Source organism: Alligator sinensis, unplaced genomic scaffold (genome assembly GCF_000455745.1).
Source record: "Alligator sinensis unplaced genomic scaffold, ASM45574v1 scaffold517_1, whole genome shotgun sequence".
In the NCBI taxonomy this organism is placed as follows: Eukaryota; Metazoa; Chordata; order Crocodylia; family Alligatoridae; genus Alligator; species Alligator sinensis.
The window spans coordinates 550,323-573,777 of NW_005842236.1; the positions used below are offsets into that span (position 1 = coordinate 550,323).

The 23,455-nt window shown below is 42.1% G+C and overlaps 1 protein-coding gene and 1 non-coding gene across 9 annotated transcripts in view; both read right to left on the reverse strand.

The window, feature by feature from the left end:
- Positions 1 to 1,161: 1,161 nt before the first annotated feature.
- ABCC9 (ATP binding cassette subfamily C member 9) overlaps positions 1,162 to 23,455 on the reverse strand; it is a 141,432-nt gene continuing 119,138 nt past the window's right edge. For 6 of the 8 annotated variants that reach the window (XM_025208521.1, XM_025208520.1, XM_014521658.2 and 3 more), the window contains 9 exons: positions 20,423 to 20,543; positions 18,008 to 18,138; positions 16,569 to 16,647; positions 13,153 to 13,261; positions 12,808 to 12,911; positions 11,907 to 12,040; positions 10,832 to 10,894; positions 6,850 to 7,030; positions 3,233 to 3,370 (listed from right to left, as the gene is read on the reverse strand). In XM_025208521.1, the coding sequence (XP_025064306.1) occupies positions 6,893 to 7,030; positions 10,832 to 10,894; positions 11,907 to 12,040; positions 12,808 to 12,911; positions 13,153 to 13,261; positions 16,569 to 16,647; positions 18,008 to 18,138; positions 20,423 to 20,543 (879 nt within the window). In that variant the 3' untranslated portion in view covers positions 3,233 to 3,370; positions 6,850 to 6,892. Of the gene's footprint in view, positions 3,371 to 6,849; positions 7,031 to 10,831; positions 10,895 to 11,906; positions 12,041 to 12,807; positions 12,912 to 13,152; positions 13,262 to 16,568; positions 16,648 to 18,007; positions 18,139 to 20,422; positions 20,544 to 23,455 lie in introns of all 8 variants that reach the window. The other 2 variants (XM_006027347.3, XM_025208522.1) reach the window with 1 other exon arrangement.
- LOC112550884 lies at positions 9,267 to 9,431 on the reverse strand. Its single transcript, XR_003094947.1, has one exon. It is a non-coding gene; the product is annotated as a U1 spliceosomal RNA (small nuclear RNA).

The window sequence follows — 23,455 nt, forward strand, 5'->3', positions numbered from 1 at the left end:
TGATCAGGCCACAGCTGGAGTACTGTGTCCTGTTCTGGGCACCCCACTTCAAGAGGGATGTGGACAACATTGAGAGGGTCCAGAGGAGGGCCACCCGCATGATCCGGGGACAGCAGGGCAGACCCTACAATGAGAAGCTACGGGACCTGAACCTGTTCAGCCTTCACAAGAGAAGGCTGAGGGGGGACCTTGTGACTGTCTATAAACTCACTAGGGGGGACCAGAAGGGTTTGGGGGAGACCTTGTTTCCCCTAGCGCCCCCCGGGATAACAAGGAATAACGGCTACAAGTTGTTGGAGAGTAGGTTTAGATTAGACATCCGTAAGAACTACTTCACAGTTAGGACGGCTAGGATCTGGAATCAACTTCCAAGGGAAGTGGTGCTGGCTCCTTCCCTGGGGGTCTTTAAGAAGCGGCTCGATGCCTACCTGGTTGGGGTCACTTGAGCACAGTTTCCCTCCTGCCTAGGCAGGGGAGGGGGTCAGACTTGAAGATCTACAAGGTCCCTTCCGACCCTACTTCTATGATTCTATGATATGATTCTATGATCAAATAAGTCAATGGTAATTCATGAGACTTCCTGTCTGTCTTTGGACATTCAGTAGGATTTTATTTCTTAAGAAATGAAAGTAAACTGCTGTGCCTCATTCACATGTGTTACAATTATCACCACAGTTAGAAAATACTGCGGCAGTCCTGTGCTTGTGAATTGAGATGGATTAGCTATGCTGGGAGGTATTTCCCAGCCCCTGACATACTAAAACAAAGCAGTAAATTAAATTCTGTTGCATCAAGCAAGTCCAACAAACAATATCTATTCTTCACTTTAATTCTGAATCTAAGTATAGTGAATCCAATTAATTTCTAGCATAAGATCAATGAAGTAAATGGATTTAAACCAACAATGATTTTGGCCCTTTGCCTCTCAAAACTTGAGGAACAACATACAGTAGATGGGAAAGAATCAGAAATACTTTCTCTTATAAAATGTTAAAGTGATCTTTGGTTGCTTACATATGCTATGCACTCAGATTTATAGTAGTAGAGAGAGATCAGAGCAATTATAAAATATTGTGGGTTTTTTCTCCTTTTTCACTCCACCAGGATAAATCTGCAATATTTAAACACCTCAAATTAAAAAAGATTCAGATCAATTTCTCCCTGGGTTCAATTTCTAAATTTTAATTATTTTAATAAGTCATGATAACAACATGCTTATCCTGCATACAGGATGTCCTTCCTAGACATACAGTAGTTCATGATTATGATTTACATTGAGTAGTTCTGGCAGTAGGATGGATTATGTTCCAAATTCTATTTTGGAAGCATATGTATAACACTCCTCTTAATACAGAGAGATTTATGTGCATTGTTCCAAGTGCAGAATTTATTTCTAACCATTAATCATCTGTAGAGAGATATCTGGATGAGATTCCCAAAGCAGTGTTAAGGGGCTGAGCAAAATTAAGATGCATCTAAATCCTCTACCTTGCTTTGAAAATCATATCATCCAGGCCAAGGTATGAAAGTGGTAGATATGTGAAGAGTGTTTTGAGGTTTGGAGAGGGAATAAAAGGTGGTTTATGATAAGAAGGTTAAAATTGATGCCCAGGTACTAATGATTGTCTAATTGCAGGAACATGCCTTATATAAGATCTGAACTAAAATTTTTTTAAAAATGGGTGCCAATATCTGTATACTTAAACTACATTTCCTCTAATACTAAGTCTTACCATATTGAGTGAAGTTCATTCCCAGGGTAAACCTACTGAAGCCAATATAATCCTGGGATGAATGTGCCCTTTCATTTTCAAAAGCCATACAACCAGCAAGGAGTTAGGAGCTGAACACTAAACACAATTTTTTTCAGATACTGATTTTTATCTTGTCCTTTTGATGTTTCCTGGCCATTACCATTAGGAAGAGTAGATTCCTGGGCAAGATCTGAATACTACACTACCTTGTAATAAAAATATATATGCACTTCAGAAAGAGTCTCATCCATTATAACACTGGGGAAGCTTATATAAAGCTTATACACAGCTTTGTGGATGGCAACTGCCATTGCTTTTAAAAAGCGGAGTCCATCAGGATTCCAAATAGTTCATATGCACTGACATGGAAGAGAGGAGAAATTTACTTACCTCTGGTGGAAATCATTTGTTCTATAACTCCTGCTCTCAAGAGAATATTTTTTAACTTTAGCTCAAAGATATGACTCTAGGCAAAGTTTACACTTTTGGAATGCATCAGATTGCACTAAGAGCGCAGACTGAAGTGAAGCTCCCCACTGTAACTCATGGCACTTTATAGGAAGCACCTTGACTTACAGTGATCCCCCAGACCCAACAGACATTTGCTATTGGGTCCCTGGGGTTGGGAGACTGAGCTGCAGTTGGAGCGGCTGCAAGTCCGCAGCTGCTGTCCCCTAACCCCACGCCTCCAAGCCCTGCTGCTGTCTTCAAAATGGGAGGGGGGAAGGGAGCGGAGAGAGCTCAGTTTGGGAGTTGCCCAGCTGATGCTGGAGGGTGGGGCAGCTGGATTGGAGTGGGGGGCCTCCCTTCCCCTTCCTCCCGTGCTGAAGACAGTGTGAGGAGCAGGCCCTACTCCCAGCACACGCTGACACAAGTTAATGATGACACTCTGCTTTGTAGTGCCTTCATCTGAACCCTCAAATAATGAGGGTTCAAACTGTCATGGGATTGGGCCCTTTTGAAGCACCATGCACTCCTGTAAGGGCATGACTGTAGAGCACTTTGAGTGGCTCATCGTGTGACAAAATGTCACTTGTGTCAGCACCCTAAGTGTTATATACAGTATTATTTTTCTAGGGGTAGATATTCCTGGTGCTCTTTAGCTCCCACGACACATTACATTATTTGATCACTGGTTCCAATGTACCATATTCAGTTCCTAAAAGGCAGCATTCTTTTGCATGTTACCAACAACAAAATACTGCACTAACAACATCCAAGGAAAATGCCAAATTTTCAGGAAGTCAAACTGTTGCAAATTTACATGTGAGAAGCTTAATGGCATTTGGTAAAGTGACATTTTTATTGCTTTGAGACATACATGTAGTGCAATGGGTTTTATTATTTAAAGATAGAAACGTGCAGAAAAAAATATTTGAAAAGACTAAAGTGACACTACTTCCAATAGAAAATATTTAAATTTCATTTTTTTTTTAAAAATAAGGTATTAAAAATACAGCATGCAATCTAGTGACCCTTCACATGTCAGCCCGGACAAAAGAAGCAAAGATGCCATTTTCCTGGGAGAGTAAGTTCTCTGGAGTATCGTATTCCAAAATGTTCCCTCGTTTCATCACAATGACCAGGTCTGCAGTCAGAATAGTGTGAACCCGATGCTGTTGTAAAACAAAAAACCATACAGAAATTCAAATTACATTAACAGTATTCATTTCAGGCCTGGTCTAAACCTACTGAAATCAATTGGAGGATATCATCTGTCATCAGTAGTTTTGGAATTGGGTCCTTATAGCAAGAAATCTTAAATAATTTGCAAGAAATAGATTCAAGTCTTGAAAATGGTTATGGAAGTATTTGAAAAGCACCTTTTGAGCTTAAAGTCTCTCCAAGTGCATAAAAGTCAAGCACGGGCATGAATGTTAACAGGATTGAGATCTATAGGTCCATGGGCCTGGACGTTAAGTAGCTCCTGAGATCCTGTGTGCCCTCCATCCATACTAAATCAGGAGTTTGATGGAAATGGGCACCTAGAATTATGTTCCTGGGCTTGCTGCAAAAATAAACCCAGCCATGCATAGATAAAGCACCACCAATAAACACCTTCTTCTGAAAGTTTTGGTCAAGGATGTGGCGGGCCAGTAGGGGGTGCTCCTGCCCTGAGCCACCTGCCTCACCGTGCCTGACCATCTTCCAGGCTCCGAGTGCCTCCCTGGGGGCGCCTTACATCTGACTGACTCCCTTCCTGGTGCACACCCGCTAGCCCGGGCTAACGCTCCCACCACCCAGGGTCTGGACTGTTTCTGGCCCTGTGCCCCCTGGGAAACACAGGCCTGGTAGTCCTTGATGGTACTCGACCCACTCCAAGAACTTGGGATGCTTCCCTCAGTCTGAAGCACAAATAGCGGTCTCCCTTAGTCAGCTGAACCAAGGAGACCCCAAGGCATAATCTAGACCCACTCCCACACTAGGTACCAAGGAGAAGTTTATTGGTTACAAGGAGGAAGGAGGTTTGGAATAGGGTACAGAGTTGAGCAATATTAGAGAAATCCCACAGAGCAAACTGGCATGGCTGGGTAGCCTTTGATCATGCATCTGAGTTACTGCAAGCTATATATCTAGTTAGATCTCAGGCAGCTTATTTATGAGCATCATCCAGAGGCAGGTGGAGATTCCCTCTGGAGGCAGGCAGTTCATTGATCATGAGTTTCAAGAGAGAGAGCAGGTTTCAGATAGTCCAGCTTCTCTCTCTCTGAGTTTTCATCATGGCTACTGCCCCTCCTCCTGGGCAGTCTTTAACTTATATAGCCCTTATGACCTCATTTACCTGGTCCAATGGAGGCCAGCACCTGTTGGCTGCCAGCCAACCAATTTGAAATGCATCACTGGTTGCAGGTTCTCTAGCCCCCTCCCAGTCAGGTTGGCATTGCTTAGAACAATAGGGAGTTTAAGCCCCCAACCCAGGTATGTGATTCCAGTCACCTAGGCACAGGGAGCAGGTTTCCCCACTTCCTCAGGAATGTATCCAGCTCAGGTTATAACTCAGGGTCACCTGAAGAGATGGGGCAGAGGAGTCTGCCCTTTGCAGTGACCATGTTAACCAAACTGTCACCAAACAGAGTTTTTGGGGAGAGACAGGGGTGGCATTCTGCCACAAAGGACACTTAGACAAACACACATTCTTACAAAAGAGGTTTTTGTTTCTTAGTGGTCATGCAGATTAGATGTGGTTTTGAGTTTTAAATTTACATCAATGTCCCACCCCCACTGCCCCGCACATACTCTGTAAAGAATGCAGTTTACATGTCACAGGGAGCGTCTTGAAGTGTGCTTTAATGCTCAGGGGCATTTGTACACAATACAGGGTTTTATTTCCCTAAATTGAAGTGGTGGTTTTTAAAAAAGCTTCAATTTAGAGTGAAGTAAACCCCCGTGTCGTGTACACCCATGTTGCTGCCTGATCCTTACCTGCCTCTCCAGTGGTGGGGAGGGGAGAGCGAGCTGCTGGTGGGCAGAGTAGTCCCTGAGATGCAGGGTGGGGCTGGTGCTTCCCTCTGTGGCAGTGGTGGCCCCCTCACCCCCGGTGGCTCCCACCTACAGGCACCCGGTTTGGGCAGTCCCGGGGGGCAGTACAGCTGCAGAAGGAAACACCAGGGCCCTGCACAGCTCAGGCAGGCAGGCTCCGGAGGGGGAAAAAAAAAGATCAGGCGTGCTGCTTTTTTTCCCCCCCCTTCTGTGGAGCCTGCCTTCCCGGGCTGCTGCTGGGCTGCCTGCACAGTCCCTGAGCCACACGGAGCCCAGTGCTTCCCTCCACAGCTCGGAGGAAACTTTAGTTTAGGAAACTAAAACTGCTCGGATGTGTTTTACTTTGCAGTGCCCCAAACTCATATGCTGTGTCCCAGTCATTTAAGGCGCATTACGCTGCCAAATGTGCTACAGCGGCTGGAATTAACACGCAATACGCTGCTGGACGTGCAAACAGCAATGCCATTAAAGCAGTGCAAAAGGCATTTAACTTGCTTTAAACCCGCTTTAAAATGTCATCCACAAATGCCCCAGTAGATTATTTTAATGAGCATTAAAGCATCACGTAAAAAACTATGACATTAGGCTAATGCTCAGTAAAATAGTCTACTGCATATTAAGTGTCACTTAAAAACGGTGCAAATGAGCTACTGCACATTAGGTAAGTCTAATGTGCATTAATTTAGTACCCCATATTGGAGGGTATTTATACACATGCATGTGCTGCAGTGCATACATTTGTATACATGGCGAAATGCATGTCAGCGCTGAGAAAATGCTGGTGGCGCTCTTATAACCTAAAACACATCAAAGGTGTTTTCGTTCTAAGGTGCACCGCTGCCATTTTCTGTGTGCTGATGCGCATTTCACTATTTATACAAATGTATGTGATGCAGCGCCAGGCACATCAGTTCATGTGCTCCACAGACTCGATTAATTGAGTCTGCTCTGATGCGCTGGATTTTTGGCGTGTCACAGCAGACAAAGGTACGTGTATAAATGCCTGTAGGTACTAAATTTAAGGCACATTAATGCACATGTAGACATGCCTACAGAAATTCAAGGGACTGCACTGATGATGCAGTGATTTGGACTCACTGTTTCAGGTAAGTTGGTTTGAACTTGAAGCTTTCATCACTAACTCATATAATTTGGCAGTTAGCCACTTAACAGCCCACTTATGCTTGGGACTGATTCATGTCTCCTTATCAAATCCAAATAGCAATATTACTAAAGGGATAAAGAATCTATTAGTTGAAAATCATTTTGAATGAGTGATAGGCTGGAACAAACTACAATGTCTCACCCCAGAAGAAGATTTGTGGTGTTTTTGTCAAAGGAACACATATCCACTAAGATAAGAACTGAGACAGACAATACATTTCAATTACTCCTTTCCATTCATTTATGAACTCCTTTTATAATAATTCTTATTTTTTTCATAGACTAACAGGAAAATTAAAATCTAATTAATGGAGCAGTGGAAGGGATTTCATGTTTAAGATGAACATTTGAAAGTACTTGAATACAACAAACAGTTTTTCGTACTGTTACTGAACAGCTTGTGCAGAAGAATGGAAGCAGAATTAAAGATAATAGAGTTAAAGATAGCTACCAGAGAGCCTGAAGTCTTGTGAGCCAGAATGGTCTGACAGAATCTACTTGTGAGTCTTCACCAAAGTGGTGAACAGGCCATCCTCTTTGAGGAGCAAGTTTGAGGCAGTATCGCACTCAGCTAGAATACCATCAGAAAAGACTAGCACAATGCCTGCATCCAAGATCTGAGACACTCGGTGCTGAAAAGAAGAGAAGAAAAACAGGCAGGTAGGTGGAGAAAGAAGGAGCAGCCAAAAAGAAAGTGAAGGCAACTAAATAAAATGCTTTGTGAAGAACAAGGAAGCCAGATATGAACAAGTGCCGTATTTCCTTCCTAAACCAATATGGAAAACAGAAAGTCAGTGAAACTGATAAGTAATATTTTAGTGGGAGAGAGAGCACCAATCATGCAAGGATCTGAAGGACAGTTTTATGAATGGAAATCCTTGTTAATAATATTTTATGCATTTATGCATCCAAGAATCTTAACCACAAAAATGAGCTAGCTTAAGTGATCAGACCAAGGTAACACAGCAGGTCACTAATAGCTGGGAACAGAGCCCAGCAGTTGTGACTCCAATCTTACTCTCTAAACTGAAAATAAAACTTCAGACAAAACAAGTAAAACAGCTGTTGAAGCTTACATTTATTTCAGGCATGAAACAGCTGTCTGCTAAGTAAGGATGTCATCATAGGGTGGAATTACTCTTAAAATGCATTAAAGGCATCATACAAATGGACAGAACTTCTAGCCTATACAGAGAGCTGGTTGAAAAACAGGAAACAACCCATAAAAGCTTAGTTTAGCTCTCCTGGGGGTTTTTTTTGGTGAAATTTGAAAAATGTCCATTTATACATCTTTATAGAAACAAAGAAAAGCTGCTAAATTCATAAATCACATTATAAACGACAGTTGCAGAAAATGTACAAAGGCATAAGTAACAAAATCCAGATTTTGAACCAAGGTTCAGTAATGGTAGTTGGATCCAGTACTTTAATTGGGTTTAGTAGAGAGATTTAGCTCAATGGTAACATTGTAATCGGATACCAATTTGTATGTTGAGCTCCACTGCAAAGTTCAGAGTATAACTAGATGTCACCAAATGCAGTAGATCAGCAGTACCAGGATGTGTCCACTAATCTGCTTCACTGGGGAAAACACACATCACCCATTGTCACTGTCTTGCCCATTGACCCTGCAGGACAATGGGCAGTGTGTTCCCCACTTGCAGAGATGCACCCTGGGAAATCCCTGGGGAAAGCTAGCTCTGGTGTGGTCCTGGGGCTAAGACTGCAAATCAGCTGACTGGTGGTCCCAGCCCTGGGGCTTCCCCAGAGTGTTGTTGCATACCCAGGGAATCCTAAACAGCAAACCTGAACCGGTACTTCCAGGGCTTTGGGGGCCTGATCCTGCATGCCCCAGGAATGGGAAATCCCAGCATGCAGGATTGGGCCGTAAAGCCCGAGGAGTCCTTGCCGAGGGTGGCATGGGCTTCTCTGGGCTGCCCAGGCTCCCCCGCCTTAAAGCAAATGGATCTCAACCAAAAAAGAGCATCATAAATTCATACCACGTAAGTAACAAGGGTCATGGACATCTGCTTACTTAGCTTTTGTGCCACCATAAAAAATGTTATGGTGGTACAAAGGCAACATTTGTTAACACTGTCAGGTTGTTCAGATCCAAAATCTTCAGACCCAAATCTTTCTTGGCTTTTTCCATTTTATACAGATGAACATTACTGTATTTACTCAAATCTAAGATAGCCCTGAATATAAGATGACCCCCACCCCCCCAAATTAGATTCTATATGTGGGAAATTTATAAATTTGTTATAGTTTTCCAGCTATCTAATTATTTGAGGTCTCCCTTGAATTTGTCTCCCTCCCATTGCTAAAGCAGGGAAAATAAATCTAGGGGGTTAAATAGCCCCATTCCCGCCTCCTCTTTACAATCAGACACTGCTCTCCTTGAGCACATGGAAGTATGGGGCAAATGTGAAAACACTGCCCTTGAAATAAACATAATTTACCATTTAAGCAAATTACTACAGATAGCTCTACCTTTTATGAAACGGCTGCAAGTTTTAGCAAAAGTACTCCATAAACACACTTATAAACAGCACTTTTGTTCTTCCTTATATACATAGTACAAACTTAAAAAAAAAATTGTTTCAAGGTCCAATTTTGTTCTGAATTCTGTTTAGCAAAGCCCAATGGTCACATTCCAAATTTTGGTTGAGACGAGGTCAGTCGTTCAAGTCTATGTGGCTCTACCACCAGGCAAGTATCCTTCCTCCCAGATTCATCTGTCTGGGGCTTTCAATATTCCCCAATCCACAGCAGGTATCCTATGTACAAGCCCCAAGCCTGGAGTCCTTAGGGGTTGGATGCCCCTTACTCTTGCTTGCTCCTAGCTAAAAGGCCAAGGAGCAACCCACAGGGAAAGTGAGAATACAGTCCCCATCTACCAGAAAATTGTGCAGTCAAGTTTCCTCCATTTCGGGAAGCTACCCCTACTTGGAGTGCAAGGGGCAGACCTCACCCTATAACTACACTTGATCAGTTGAGAGGATCATAGGATCTCTCCTGCCAAGCAAGTATGTGGTATAACTATGTATACAACTACATAAACAACTAAGTATATAGTACAACAACTATATATCATTGAACCATATTAGTCCAAAGCCAAAAAGATCATGATTTACCATATAGGTCACTGGGTTGGGCCTCACCAGAGTCAACAGCATTTCAAGCCATTGTGGCCCCATAGTCCAGCATTGATCAGTATGTGCTTGTACTCCAGATACCCCACACAAACGATCCATGTGCTAATAAGGCCTTTCCCCCACAACTCATGGGTTTTCTTGTCACAAGCCTTGGGATCCTTCAAAAAATTATATGCAGATGAGGCACAGGACAACCTGGTCCTGCTCCATCTCCTGGAGGGCAGGGCCACACTGACCATATGCAACAGGCTGAAAGAGGGGGAAACAGAGGTCTGGGTGAACTATTTAGGCCCCCATTTGGTAATGTTTTCTAGATATTTAAGGCTAGTGAAGAAACAAGAGTAATTGGAAATGGGAATGAAAGGCACAGATCAGCTTCAGGGTGAAGAAATCAAAATGTATTCAGTGTAATAGCTCACCATGACTTAAAAAAGAGTTGGTGCTGAGGAGAACTGCAGGCAATTGGCACTACCACATATCTTAGTCAGATGGGATGCACTAATTATCCTTGTGGTAGGCTCCCATCAGCATCTCAGCTTTTTGGCTAAGATCAAATGTAGCAGCATGTTTGGCATCAAGGGGAAGGCATCAGGATTGGCCCTGGCCCTTCTGGTGCTGGCCTGGTATTCCAGTACCTGCAGGCTGGTGCCAGTTCCCTGTGGAAAGAATGCTCGCCCATTTTTTTTAAGAGCCCCCACCAAAGAAAGGGTCCCATCAGCATTTTTGGCACCGGTGGAGTTGGCTGCATCCTCTCTGAGCACCAACCTGAGTGCCAGCCTGGTACTACAGTACCTATGGGCTTAGTGCTTGTTCCTTTCTGGGGCAGCAACTGCCCATTTTTTAAGGGCCACACATAAAAATAAACCCAAAAATGGTTCCCATCAGTATGTTAACCCATACGGGCCATGTGGTTTACAGTGATGCTCAGACTTTCCATTTAATCAACTTCAGAGTTGGTTTCCATTACTTTGGCAGCAGTTTAATGAAAGACAGTGCATTTAGTAAGGTTTCCTGTATGAAATTATATGAGGGTCTTCCCCCTGCCCCCCAGTGCTGACTTGGGGGGAAAAAGCCCTTGTTTTGTATTTTAGTAAATAAGGTATTTGCTAAATTTGCTAGATCCAGGTTTGTGCTTTTTACCTCTTTAAAGTTCAGAGGTGTTCTGGGCTGAGTTTTAGTTTCAGTTTGTTTTCTAAACAGCAATTAACTGGTCAACAGCAAGTCTTACTACGTGAAGAATGAGGAAAAGAAGCTTCTTCTGTAGGTCATACTTACAGCTATTGTTACAACTGTGCGGTCTGCAAAGGCAGTCATCACAACCTTCTGCAAAATGTTTTCCTGCAAAAGAAAAACGCCCAAAAGTTATTCAGGGTTTTACATCTCCTTATAGTATGTGTCTTTTTCATTGTCAAGGACTCACAACCACATAGTTCAGTGCCTTCTATCTATGTGCCTGGGTATGTCTATATTGTAATGGCAGTTTGTCCCAACCAGGATATTCATAAGTGTGTCCCACCCACCCACTCCTGCTATGCATTCCAAATTTAGAAATAACATATTTTCTTGCATAAAACACACACCTTCCCCAAAACCAGCTGGGAGAAATTGGAGTGTGCATTATTTGTAAGAAATATAGATCCCCAGGAGTCTGGAGATTGGCAGTGGTGGAATGTTGACAATGCACAGCAACTAATCGTGTCATTTCTCCTCTGCTGACAAATTTCCAGACCCCTGAATGACATGGCCCTGCACACTAGATTGGGCTGGTACACTGAAGCCAGACTGGGCACATGCCCCCAAACTCAGTGCACTGGATCAGGTACTTACCTGTGCTGCAAGGTACAAATACTTTTTCTTCAAGCCATCTGTCAAAACCAGAGTATGTATAATATTTGGGGCATGCTACATGCAAAAAAATATGGTGCGTCAGTAAGGCTCATGTAGCATGTCTCTGGCAGCTGCACTGAAACACTCCAGAAACTTAGATCTTGACATCAATCACTGGGGGGCTGTCCTAGAGCAAGTAACCTCATCAGTACCTTTCTAGGTGTGGCATGTGTGAGAAGGAACAGTTGGACACACTGTAGTACAGACCCTGAATTATGTCATGTAGTAGGACCCTCAATACCAGGCCTTTTTTTTTTACATTTTTCCCCACACCACAGACATCAAAATGAAAATTAACATAACCAAAAAAATACCTATAAGATAGATACCAATCTCCTCTGCCCAGTGATATAACATCTAGGGAAGACTGTACCAAAGGTGTGAGTTTTCAGCTCAAAGTACCTTCTTGCCTCTCACAAGATATATCAACTGGCACTAGTAGCAGTATAGCTGGCATACTCACTGTAGCCATGTCAATAGAAGCTGTGGCTTCATCCATGATGAGGATGCTGCTCTTACGAACAAAGGCTCTGGCCAAACAGAAGAGCTGTCTTTGACCCACACTGAAATTCTCTCCTCCTTCTGTTACCATCGCATCTGTAAGAGAGTTAGGTTCAAGGTTTTAAGTTATTGAAATGCTGTTGCCTAAAGATGTTATTCAACTAAGTATACTCATGAAATACAAAATCAGTGCCCCAAGTGATTTGCAGTATAAGCCAGAAAACCTATGCTCAAGAGGTGTTGAAACATCAAATGATATTCCTGAAATATGTTATAAGCTGATCTATGCTGAGCACTGGACTGCAGTGATATTGAGAAGACTGAGCACTGCTGCTGGGACCACAGACCTGAGGGCAATATATTATCTCACACAGTCATGGACTTAGAACTTAACAAACTTGGGAAAGCATATCATATTTAATAACGTGTAACATGTATAAGTGGCTTTCCTTCATGAACCAGGCCTGAAATAAAAAGGAAACTGCTTGATCAGTGACATAATTAGGAGACACAGCTGTTGGGCCTTCATCTGGCAATCACAGATTTTACTGTTGAAACAGAGTTGTAAAAACAGTTTTTAACCATCTGACTACTAGTCCCCCAGGCCCACCTGCTGATGTACTGTACTAACATTTAATTGAAATCAGTGCAAAACTAAACCATCATTCAGCAGTATGAGAGGTATACTTTTGGAATATTCATCAGGCACTTGCCACTCCCTTACAGAATTACTCAAAGTCAGGCTATATATCACACTCTCCTAAGCCTACAACAAGATATTCAAAAATCAAAACATTCTTTGCATATATATGTTCTTTTTTTATGCACTGGCATGAATTCATGAGCACTCGGTTTAGTCATACCTAGGCCTCCTGGCAATGACTTCACCATGTTCTTCAGCTGAGCAATCTCCAGAGCTTCCCAAAGTCTATCGTCAGTGCACTTGCACTCTGGATCCAAATTAAAGCTGCCAGTGCCAGGGAAAGAATAAAGGGCTTAGTGAGCACATTTCAAGACCAAACACCCTGGTCTAGTCCAAGGCAGTGCTACAGCTATATGTTACTCACAGATTTTGAATAGCTAGAAATAGGCATAGAAGGTCTTCTCCCATTCCCATCATCCCCATCTCCTGGATGGCTTCTGTGGTACCATCTCTGATGCAGAACCTATACAACTTTACAATTCACACAGCAAAAAGTAATACGCACCGAATGGAACCACTGAACAGCACAGGATCTTGGAGAATAATTGACAGTCGGGAGCGGAGGGTGTGCAGGGGTAATTTACTAATGTCTATTCCATCAATCACAATCCTCCCTGTTTGGAACAATACAATTTTATAAGCTTGCAAGTATTGTGCCATTTCTAAGCAGACAACACCAAAATTAATCACAAAGAAGCAGAAGCTTATTTGGATTTGGGCTAGCCTCCAAACTCTGAGAGTGACTTTGCATCCCCTCAGCTGTGACATAAACATGTGGAAGGTATACAATAAATATCATATAAGTATGATATACAATAAAGGTATAAAATAAATATTGCGTAAAATAAAACAACCCAGGGGAAATTCTGCTTACTGATGACAGACACTTATCATCTCTCTCCTTCTCTTTTTAAGTCCCTTAAAGGAAATATTTTGGTTTCATGCTACATGATTAATGATGCCAAAGATAATTAATTATGGAGCATCCTGTGCTCTGCAGCCAAGCAGAGGAAGAGAGGACAACAGCAGTTGAGATAATTGTTCCTGGGCCACTTTCTGTTCCTGTTGATTTTAGTGAGGATCAGATTGGAATCTTTTATTTCAAATTTGTGCTAGCTTATTTTGCACACAACACTCAAGCAATCATAATATGAAACATGAATACAGGCCTTGCTGTCCTTAGAAAGCTAGAAACACTTTTCCAAAGATAAGAGATGGCTCAGTGATCCAAATATAAGAGATGACTCCGTGAATTAAAAAATGCACCCAAACTCAGTCATGTTAAAATCATTTTTCCATGTTCCATAGGTAGGTGTCACTTAAGTCTAAATTATGAATTATACTTAGGTTCAGCTGACCAAAAAAAGCAATGGAAGCACATGCCTTCCTGGCATGGTATTTCAATAAAGGAAGCCACATGCAATAGCGGTGGTGGTCACTAATGTACAGAGATTCCATTAGCCCATCAGGTCAATAAATTTTATAGATTTGACCTGACAATCTAATCTATGGCATGTCAGATGTGGCAACCTTTGGCATTCAGGGGGAAAAAATCTGCAGGCTAGATTGGGATTGCCTGCTTTGTAAATAGGAACAGGCAGGAAGTACATAAAAAGGTCACACTCCTTAAACCTCTGCAAACCTCTGCAAAACATCTGGCTGCAATTGCAGCCCTTCAATTTCCCAGCACACAAGAAATTCTCATAGCTGCTAGGGAGGGAACGGTACATCAACAGGTGCAGACACTAGGTTCCATTTGTATTTGCCCCAGTTATCCCCAAGAAAGACACTTTCTCTGCGATGAGCAGTTTCTGTTGGAGCACCTGTTGTGCTCTGTACTGCACCCAACATGGAAATAAACAGATATTAATATTCTGAGTTTGTTTGCCTTATGTCCTAAAAACAGAAAGGACCAGCCCTGACCCAGGAAATGATCAATATAAAGAAATTCAAAGCTACTGAGAGCTGCTGTTTCTGTAACATTCAGTTTCATCACTATGTTATTTGTAAAACACAGAGAGCTGTATACTGCATGGTGTTGAATGTCCTAGCCCCGATCTAGCGAAACACTCAGGCACATGCTGAGTTTGACTCCCATGGGTTGACCAACATGCTTGAAGCTCTCTAGGTTCAGAATTTCACCCTCAGCAAAGTCTGACTTTTTAAAAATGCTTTCAGAGGGTCAGTCCATCCATCAGTCACCATCCATCAACAACAGCAACTTGACCATCACCTTTTTCTCATATATGAAGGTAGAAGCCTGGGGAAGAGGAGACGGGGGAAGAAAGATGGTGTGCTAGTGAGCAGGAAGATCCAATGTGTTAAGGGAAAACAGGTTGATTGGAGGAAAAATTGGAAATAAGAATGCCTGGGTGGGATAGGCAGAGTGGAAAGGAAATAGAGGAAACAGGGACAGAAATAAGGGGGTGAAATGGCATGATGCAGAGAGGACAGAGAAGCCTGGGGCATGGATTGTAAGAGCTCCTTAAGAGGAACAAGAACATGTGAGATGTTTTAAGGGGTGATACCATGGAATATAAGTGAGTATGAAATGTAACAGATACAAGAGAATAGAGGAATGAGATGGACAGAGTGGGTGAAATCCTAGCTGTACTGAAGTCAGGTGTCACCTACCAAAGACTTTAACAGGACTAAGATTTCATATAGACCCAAAGAAAAGATGGGGGCAGTGGGGCTAGATACTGTCTAACATTGAAAGAAGGGAGAGACATGGACAACAGACAGTAGAGAGAGAAGATGAAAGTCAAGAAAACCTGAGAGGAAATGGAATGCCTTTCTAAGGCAACAATTCAGAGATACAGGAAATAGAAGACTGAGACAATCAAGTGAGAGGCATAAAGAAAGTAAAGGGTAGATTATATAGAAAAGGATAGGCATAAAACTATGTTTATTATTTGTATCATTGTAGCACCTAGGAGGCTCAGTCAGGGCCCAGGACTCCACTGTTTGAGGTGCTATGCAGACAGACCAAGATGACTGACTTAAATTAATTTCAGCTGATGTACTTATCCTCCTACATCTTACTGGATTGTGCTGGCTGACATTCCATACATATTCCATAAGATACATGGGAGAATGATATGCCATAGAAATAAGAATATTGCAAAATCATCCTGGGCTTCTGCTGTAACTGGAAAATGGCAATATTTTTTTTTTAAAGTTAAGGGAGCACCTTTACTGCATACCAGCTTCTATTTTCCCAGAACTTAGCTCCTTTATTTTAATGTAGTTATTCAGTAGGGATAAATTTATAGGGAGAGACCAGAGTTAGATTTTTTTTCTTTCCATTTAGAAACAGAATTATTCTGTCAGATTATAAAGGGTCTTACACTAGATCCTACAATAAGTAGAGACTTTCTCTAATAGCTCTCAAGGGGCACATCTACATGTGCCACTAACGTGCGGCAATAAACTGTGGCGCTTATTGCTCTCCAGTTCATTGCTCCTGGGAACGTAGTTTACATGTGCACCTGGACCACAGCATATTGAGCCAGGTCCCCAGGGGTCAGCGTGCCATCTGGCAGGCAATCCCTGCATTGAAGCACCCTCATGCCCCAGCCAACCAGCTCAGCATCTACACACATGCTACTGCGCACAAAAAGACTCTGCAGCAGCATAGTACTTGCATTTACAAGTCCTACCCTGCTGCAGAGTTTATTACTTTCATGTGCCCTAATAGGGATATACATGTAGTCAACTGTACAGCAAACATCTCATGTAGACACTCCCAAGAGGCACTTGGCACATGAAGTATTGGGCAGAATAAGCCTGATTCAAACTAAGTGTCTTGAAAGTGTATACAAGGGTTTGCTTGCTTTTTCCAAAAAAATGGAGGGAGGATATAGGGGTAGCAGTTGGGGAGTAACAGCAAACTCCAGTGAGGGATCCATAACAACTAACCATCAAAGATGTCCACCATTCTGAAGAAAGCCAAAGACAATGATGATTTTCCACTCCCTGTGCGGCCACAGATCCCAACCTGCAAAACAAACTAAACTGTTATTTTTCTCAAGATCATGGTGGAAAGGAACTGTAAACCCTACTCGAATGATTTTGAAACAAGTTATTTTAACCAATAACAGCAAAAAACCCAATAACCCCCATTAAAGCAACAGGCCCTCTTAAACACACAAGCTATGGAGGGACGGGGAAGGGTTCAAGGAGATATACTTCTCTCCAATGCACTCATATTCAGAGCATTTACAATTGGGTTATTATCAGTTCTGAGAAACATAAGGAATTACAATTGTTTGCCAAGAGCTTCAGTGGCAATGCAGACTGGATGCCACCCTGATTCTGACCTTGATTCCCTATTGCATTTCTGTAGCTAGCAGCAAGAGGAAATGTATTCTTTAAATCAGTGCATTTAGGCTGCTATATATGGACATAGTATGATGCCTTCCTACAAATAATTTATCTTTTTCTGCTTGTGCTTTATACAGTAGTGCTACAATCTAATGTCTGAAATACCCAAGTGAGCTAGAACAAATCCCCCAATTCTTACAACACTGAAAGGTGAAGTGGGTTGTATACACAGGAGAAAACCTGTGAAAACATACTGCATATCACAACAGTTGCCAAAAGTGAGAGCAAAAGCAGAAACATAATATATAATAATATTAATAATATCCCAATGAAAAATACAATTTCTGCAAAAGTTCTACCAAGAAAAAATTTGCAGAGAAATACAGGAAACCCTCGTTATTTGCAGGTTTGGCATTTGCGGTTTCAAATATTCACGAATGCTGAACCCGTATTTTAAATACACTTAAACACTTACTGGAGCTCCTTGGGAGCTCCATGCTTGCTACTGCCAGGCTCCCACTGCCATCGCCAGGCTCCTGCCACTGCTGCTGTGCTCCTGCCACTGCCACCGCACTCCTACCACTGCCACTGAGCTCCTACCATCGCCGCTGGAGCCATGCCCGCCCCGCTCAGCCGCCGGGGGCACTGCATTCATGAACGCCCACTGCGTTCATGAATGCAATGCCTTATTCGCATATTTCGCCATTCGCGGGGGATATGAGAACGTATCCCCGGCGAATGACGAGGGTCACCTGTATTGATTTTCCATGAGCAAAATTTAAGCAAAACTATATTTTCGCACTCATAACACACACCTTTTCTCCAAAAAATCAGCCACGTGTTGCCTGTGGCAAAAGTGAAGACAGATCCCTGACCCTTGGGCAGGCCAAACTCAATATTTAGATACTGAAAAAATGTTGGACTTGTGTGTATGTTCAAATATTAATACAGCTGTTATTGCTAACGTGTTGTCTACAGAAAGCAAAAGCTGCCATCAAGGCATAATCAAGTGAAGATGATATCATCCACAATACCTTCTGTCCTGGTTTGATGTAAGCCTTGACATGCTTGAGAACAGGCTTCAGGTTGTTTTCATATCGGACACACAAATCTTCAATCTTGATTTCCCCCTCCTGGGGCCAGTCTTTTGGAATTTGAGAAGCATCTGAAATAGTGACAGTAAACAAAGGCAAATGCTCTTATTCTGATTTACCCTTTACTATGTTTCTATCTGAAATTACAGTAAAAAGCCTGTTGCAAATGGGACAAAGGAATATGGCATTAGGTAAGAATGCACCTTGTGCTAGCACTGTTTCCTCATGCAGCTGAGTACTAGCAGGGACATTAGCACTGAGCATCCAGATCCTGACACACAGGATGGCCACATCTACAAATATGCTTAACTGTGGAGTAGACCAATTAGCTGTAGAGTAAAACATCACTGTCTATATATGCAACAGCATTAGGCTGCAGTAAACTAATTAATGCAGCAGTAAGACAGTACTGTTGGGGACAGTACTATCTTATGCTGGGGTAATTAACTGTGATTAAACGCATATGGAGACACTGACTACAGTTGTAAATTGTGCTCAGTCAAACCAGCCAGCCGAGGGCCAAACTCCTGCCTGCCACCTAGCCACATGGCTCCTCCAGCAGCGACTCCCTCTACTGCCCTTCACCACCACCTGGACCCTGGGGCTAACCCTCCCACCTTGTACCTGCTGCTAGCCTGGGCTTGCTCCACCCCAGTCCAAATTGCTGCTGTCCTGGGTGCATATGTATATGCTGTGCCTGAGAGTAGTTTACTCTGGCTCAAACTGCTCCAGAGTTTATTGCTTCACAGTAATTGCACATGTAGATACACTTGATGACAGGGTAAATATTAAAGTGTTTTTTAGCATTGATTTGGGAAGAGGAGAAGGAAACAGGAAAGGAATTGACACTGACACAGAAAAAGCAATACAAATGGTATGTTGTTCCCGCTTTGCAACTTGAGGTCTTGACTTTACCTTAGATCATTTTTCAGTCTGGTCTATGAACATGCAATTAAGCCCCATGAGGCTGGAGTTTCTAAAGGAACCCAAAGAAGTTAAGTATCAAACTCCGATTGGCCTTCAGTGGGCTTTGGATGCCTGCCACTTGGAAGTGTCTTGGAAAATCCCCACAAACAGCTACTTTCACCTCTGAGTTCAATATTACATTGCCCATTTTACTGTTTTCACAATTTCTTCCCTCAAAACTAAAAAAACCCCAAAACTAAACTATCTGACAATATACGCAGAAGGTGTTGCTGAGGTCTTATTTCTTCAAACATTTCTGTCCTGTAGTCCATGTGCCAAAGTCTAGAGATTCCAAAATATGTGTCAGTTAGAGCGTTTTCCCTATTTTCCCCTATTTGGGGTGGGTATCTCAGTATCTGTAAGGAGGTGACTGTTCTGAGTTAGTGGACATTCGGGGCACTGCCTTAGAAAAAGAACACAGTATACATTCATAGCTGTCAGAGCAAGCAAACAGCTTGTGCTTTTTTTAGCCCCTTAAGTGGGCAGCTCCTTAATGGCTATGGACTACTGTGTAATTCCGTATTTGGGGCCTGTAGCAGGGGAAGAACAGCTTTAGTGACGAAGACATGTTTCACTGAAGCTTCTGGCAATTGCCAAGGAGTCCTGAAGGGGGCTTCTTTTAAAAAGCATCTTGAATGGAAAATATGATTTTTTCCCACTTCCCTTAATTTGCCATCACAGTTCTTTCCCTTAAGAAGCATGTGTCACACACAGATCTCACAGACCCAACCTAAAGAAGGAGTATTTCCATGTCTATTTATGGTATCATACTAGTGTACAGCATAGTGTAAGATCAAAATAAAGCTGGGCATATGTGTCTAATGAAGTTTACAGTGGTCTGCCTGGATACTTGACCAGGTGCTGCATTGCGATATGCAGGGGTGGGCAAAACGCGGCCCGGGGGCCGGATGCAGCCCACCAGGCCATTCTATCCAGCCTGTGGCCCCCTAAAAAATTTAGAAAATGAATATTTATCTGCCCTGGGCTGCCTGTCATGCGGCCCTGGATGGCTTGCCAAAACTCAGTAAGTGGCCCTCTGCCCAAAATAATTGCCCGCCCCTGCGATATTGTCATGAAGATTTTGTCAGGTTGGTTCCATTTACTGTCTTGTCCAGCAGCTGTGCTGAGAACCTATTTGGAACTGGAACAGTCTTGTGATCAACTTGTCATACCTGTGACACTGCAATTTTTTACTGTTGGCTAGTATGGGTCCACCTAAAACAGAGACCCAAACTCTGCTACAAGTTATGCCTCTGGAGTCCCATTGAGATCAATCAGAGAGCACCCATGTAAATGAGGACCTTTGGTTCAACATGCCCAAAAGAAAAAATGGGATTTTTTTTGTCATTCTGGTACCTGCAGAAGATAAAAAAGAATAAAATATGATACCCAAGGTGCCATCGTAGTTCTCAGACTCCATGTTCAGGAAGCTGTTCACTTTCTTCACTGCACCCATTTGCACCTCTAAATCAGCCAAATTTCTCACAACCCAGTTCAAATAGTTGGTTATCTGCATCATAATATGAAAAGGAGAAAACATTTCACATACAGCCTGTGTATGTTAATTTATTAGCTTCTGAGTAAAGTTTAGCTATAAACAGTAAAAACTTTAGACATGATTCACCATACTGAGTTTAGTGTAGTCCCACCAATGTAAAACCTGTCCATCAATGTGGTAGATCTGTAAAGTCAGCCTGTTGCCCCCATTTCTTTACTCCTGCTTTTATCCCAAACTATGATGCCTCAAAAATTTACTGCTCTCTATTAGTACCCTCATTTTGTGAAATGGAAGCATAAAAGGGAATTGAACATGTTCAAGGTAGATGCTGCCTTCAGGAATTTCTATTTTTGGGTTTCCAGTTGTCAGTGTCCAAGGTTTCTTAAATTGGGTGCCCCAAACCAATGAAACTCAATGGGCTTTTTTGGACAATGTTGTCTTTAACAGGTTGAAAGTCACAGGTCAGAGGCAGAACCAGAAACAACTCAGATACCTATTGCTGTACTTTAATCACTACACCAGTGGTTCTCAACCATAGCTGGCTAAGAATTAATACATTTTACTTTGAAAAAAATGTCTAAACTGAGAACTTGTTTATCTTGTTAGAATTATTAATAAAATATTAATATTATTTTTAGTTTAGGTTTTCAACTAAAAATCAAGTTTGTGCATGTGTGTGTATTTTTGGCAACTGAAAAATGTAAAACATTTTAAATGAAAAAGAAACATTGTCTCAAAAAATTTCCCATGATTGCAAAGATTTTTTTTGTTGATGGAAAAATATTTCTTCCAGAATTTTTGACCAGGGCTTGTCTCAGCGTTTCCTGTACCACTACGCCTTGTAGTAAAAGAAAAAGATTTCAAGATCCAGATGCCATGAATTTCTGGCCATAAAAAAAGGAAAGGGCTGTAACTCTCTGAAAGTTGTTTATAAACCAAAACCATGCATTAGATCATATTTCATCTCTATACCTATAGCGGTATAATAAATGCTGCTTCCTAAGATATTCTAAGTTTGGGAACTGAAATATAGAAAATGAAGGGTTATAATAAATAATGAGCTTTTCATCTGAAAAATGCAGTAGTCCCATTATTTCCAAATGCTTCAGGAACAGATGGTTGAAATGGCTCTACTGCCAATGATAAAGTAAAATACCCACAGATACATTTCTGAAAATCTGATTTACAATCCAATATTGCCATAATCAAAATCTTTTTTTCTTCTATTAATATTTTAACACAATTAGTTTTTTGTTATAGAGATGCTGCTATTTGTCTTAATATTTTTATTTAGGCACAAGTAAAGATATTTATTATTGGTCATTTGATATTTGCTAGTTGATATTTGTTTTTCCTGTTTATAGAATTTCAGTGATTCTGCCCGATGTGAGAAAACAATACCAAATGAGGTAATGAACATTCATCTAGTAAAACAATGTGACTTCAGTAATTTTTTTCTTAACCAAGAATCACATACTCAAATTTTAAAAATAATTTCCTAAAGTTCAGCTCCTAAATCCATATTTAAATCTGTGCTTAGAAAACTGGCCTGATTTTAGAGTAAATAATGTGTACCGAGCACTGAAATATATTCTACTATCAGTACAGAGTCCTTAGCAGTTAGCCAACATAATAAAGAACAACTCCTAAGAATAAATGCAAAGTAATCCCCTGGCCATTTCAAAACCTGCTAAACCCACTTTCAGCTTTCTAATAGGGCTGTGCAAAATTTCGCCATCAGTTTTGTTTTGACACTGTTTCAACTCATTATCCTAGCTAGATAGTGTGTATTGAGCTGGTCCCTGAGTGAATCATGATTGATTGGTAACACAGTAGCTAGCGGGAATAATGAGTTAATGAGCAAGGAAACCACAGACTAAGGAGAGGAAAGAATCAGTACAGAGCTGGGAACTGCTTTTGCCCCAAGACAGAGACAATCTGCCCAAGCACCCATGACATGAGTTTTGCCTGTCAGCAGCTAGAGGTGCAGGGCCCCAGAAGCCCCTGCACCTATCTCCTTGAAAGCTGGCAGGCTTTGTGGCCTCAGCAGGGGCTAGCAGGCCTGAAGCTTTCACCCTGCTGCGCCTTAACACACTCCATGTCACCCATGTCACGAGTTTTGCTTGTCCGCAGGTTGAGGTACAGTTTCCCCCAAACCCCTGCACCTATCTCCTTGAAACTTGGCAGGCTTTGTGGCCTTAGCAGAGGCTAGCATGCCTGCAGTTTTGACCCCACTGTGGCTTAACATATACATGTGACACAAGTTTTGCTTTCAAAATGTTGGGGTGCAGTTTCCCTGAGCCTCCTGCACCTATCTCCTTAAAACTTGGCAGGATTCATGCCCGCAGAAGGAGCTACCATTCATGCAAGTTTCATCCAAATCAAGCAAGATGTAACAAAGTTATTGGCTGTTTTGTCCTTGCCTATTATATCCTATGGGTGAAACATCGTAACAGTTTCGCTGTTTCAATTCTGTTTTGACGGAACAAAATGGAACAGCTATTTCAAATTGAAACAAAATTTGAAATGAAATGCTGTTCCATCAAAACACTGGTCGGAACAGAACGCTGCTGTTTCGCACAGCCCTACTTTCTAATACTTCCATTTAATGAAATCAGTGTGCTTCCCTGATTTGTGCTTGCATAGAAACCTATTGTCTAGGGAATTCCAAATGGTGATTATTAGGGCTGTGCGAAGTTTTGGTCACTGATTTGATTCAGCGGAGATTTGGCCCGATTCGGTGGCTGAATCTCCAATCCAAACCAAATCAGGAGACCCTTAAATCTCTCTGAATCAAATTGGAACCCTCCAAATCGATTCAGAGAGATTTGGAAAGATTCATAGATTCATAGATGTTAGGGTCGGAAGGCACCTCAATAGATCATCGAGTCCGACCCCCTGCATAGGCAGGAAAGAGGGCTGGG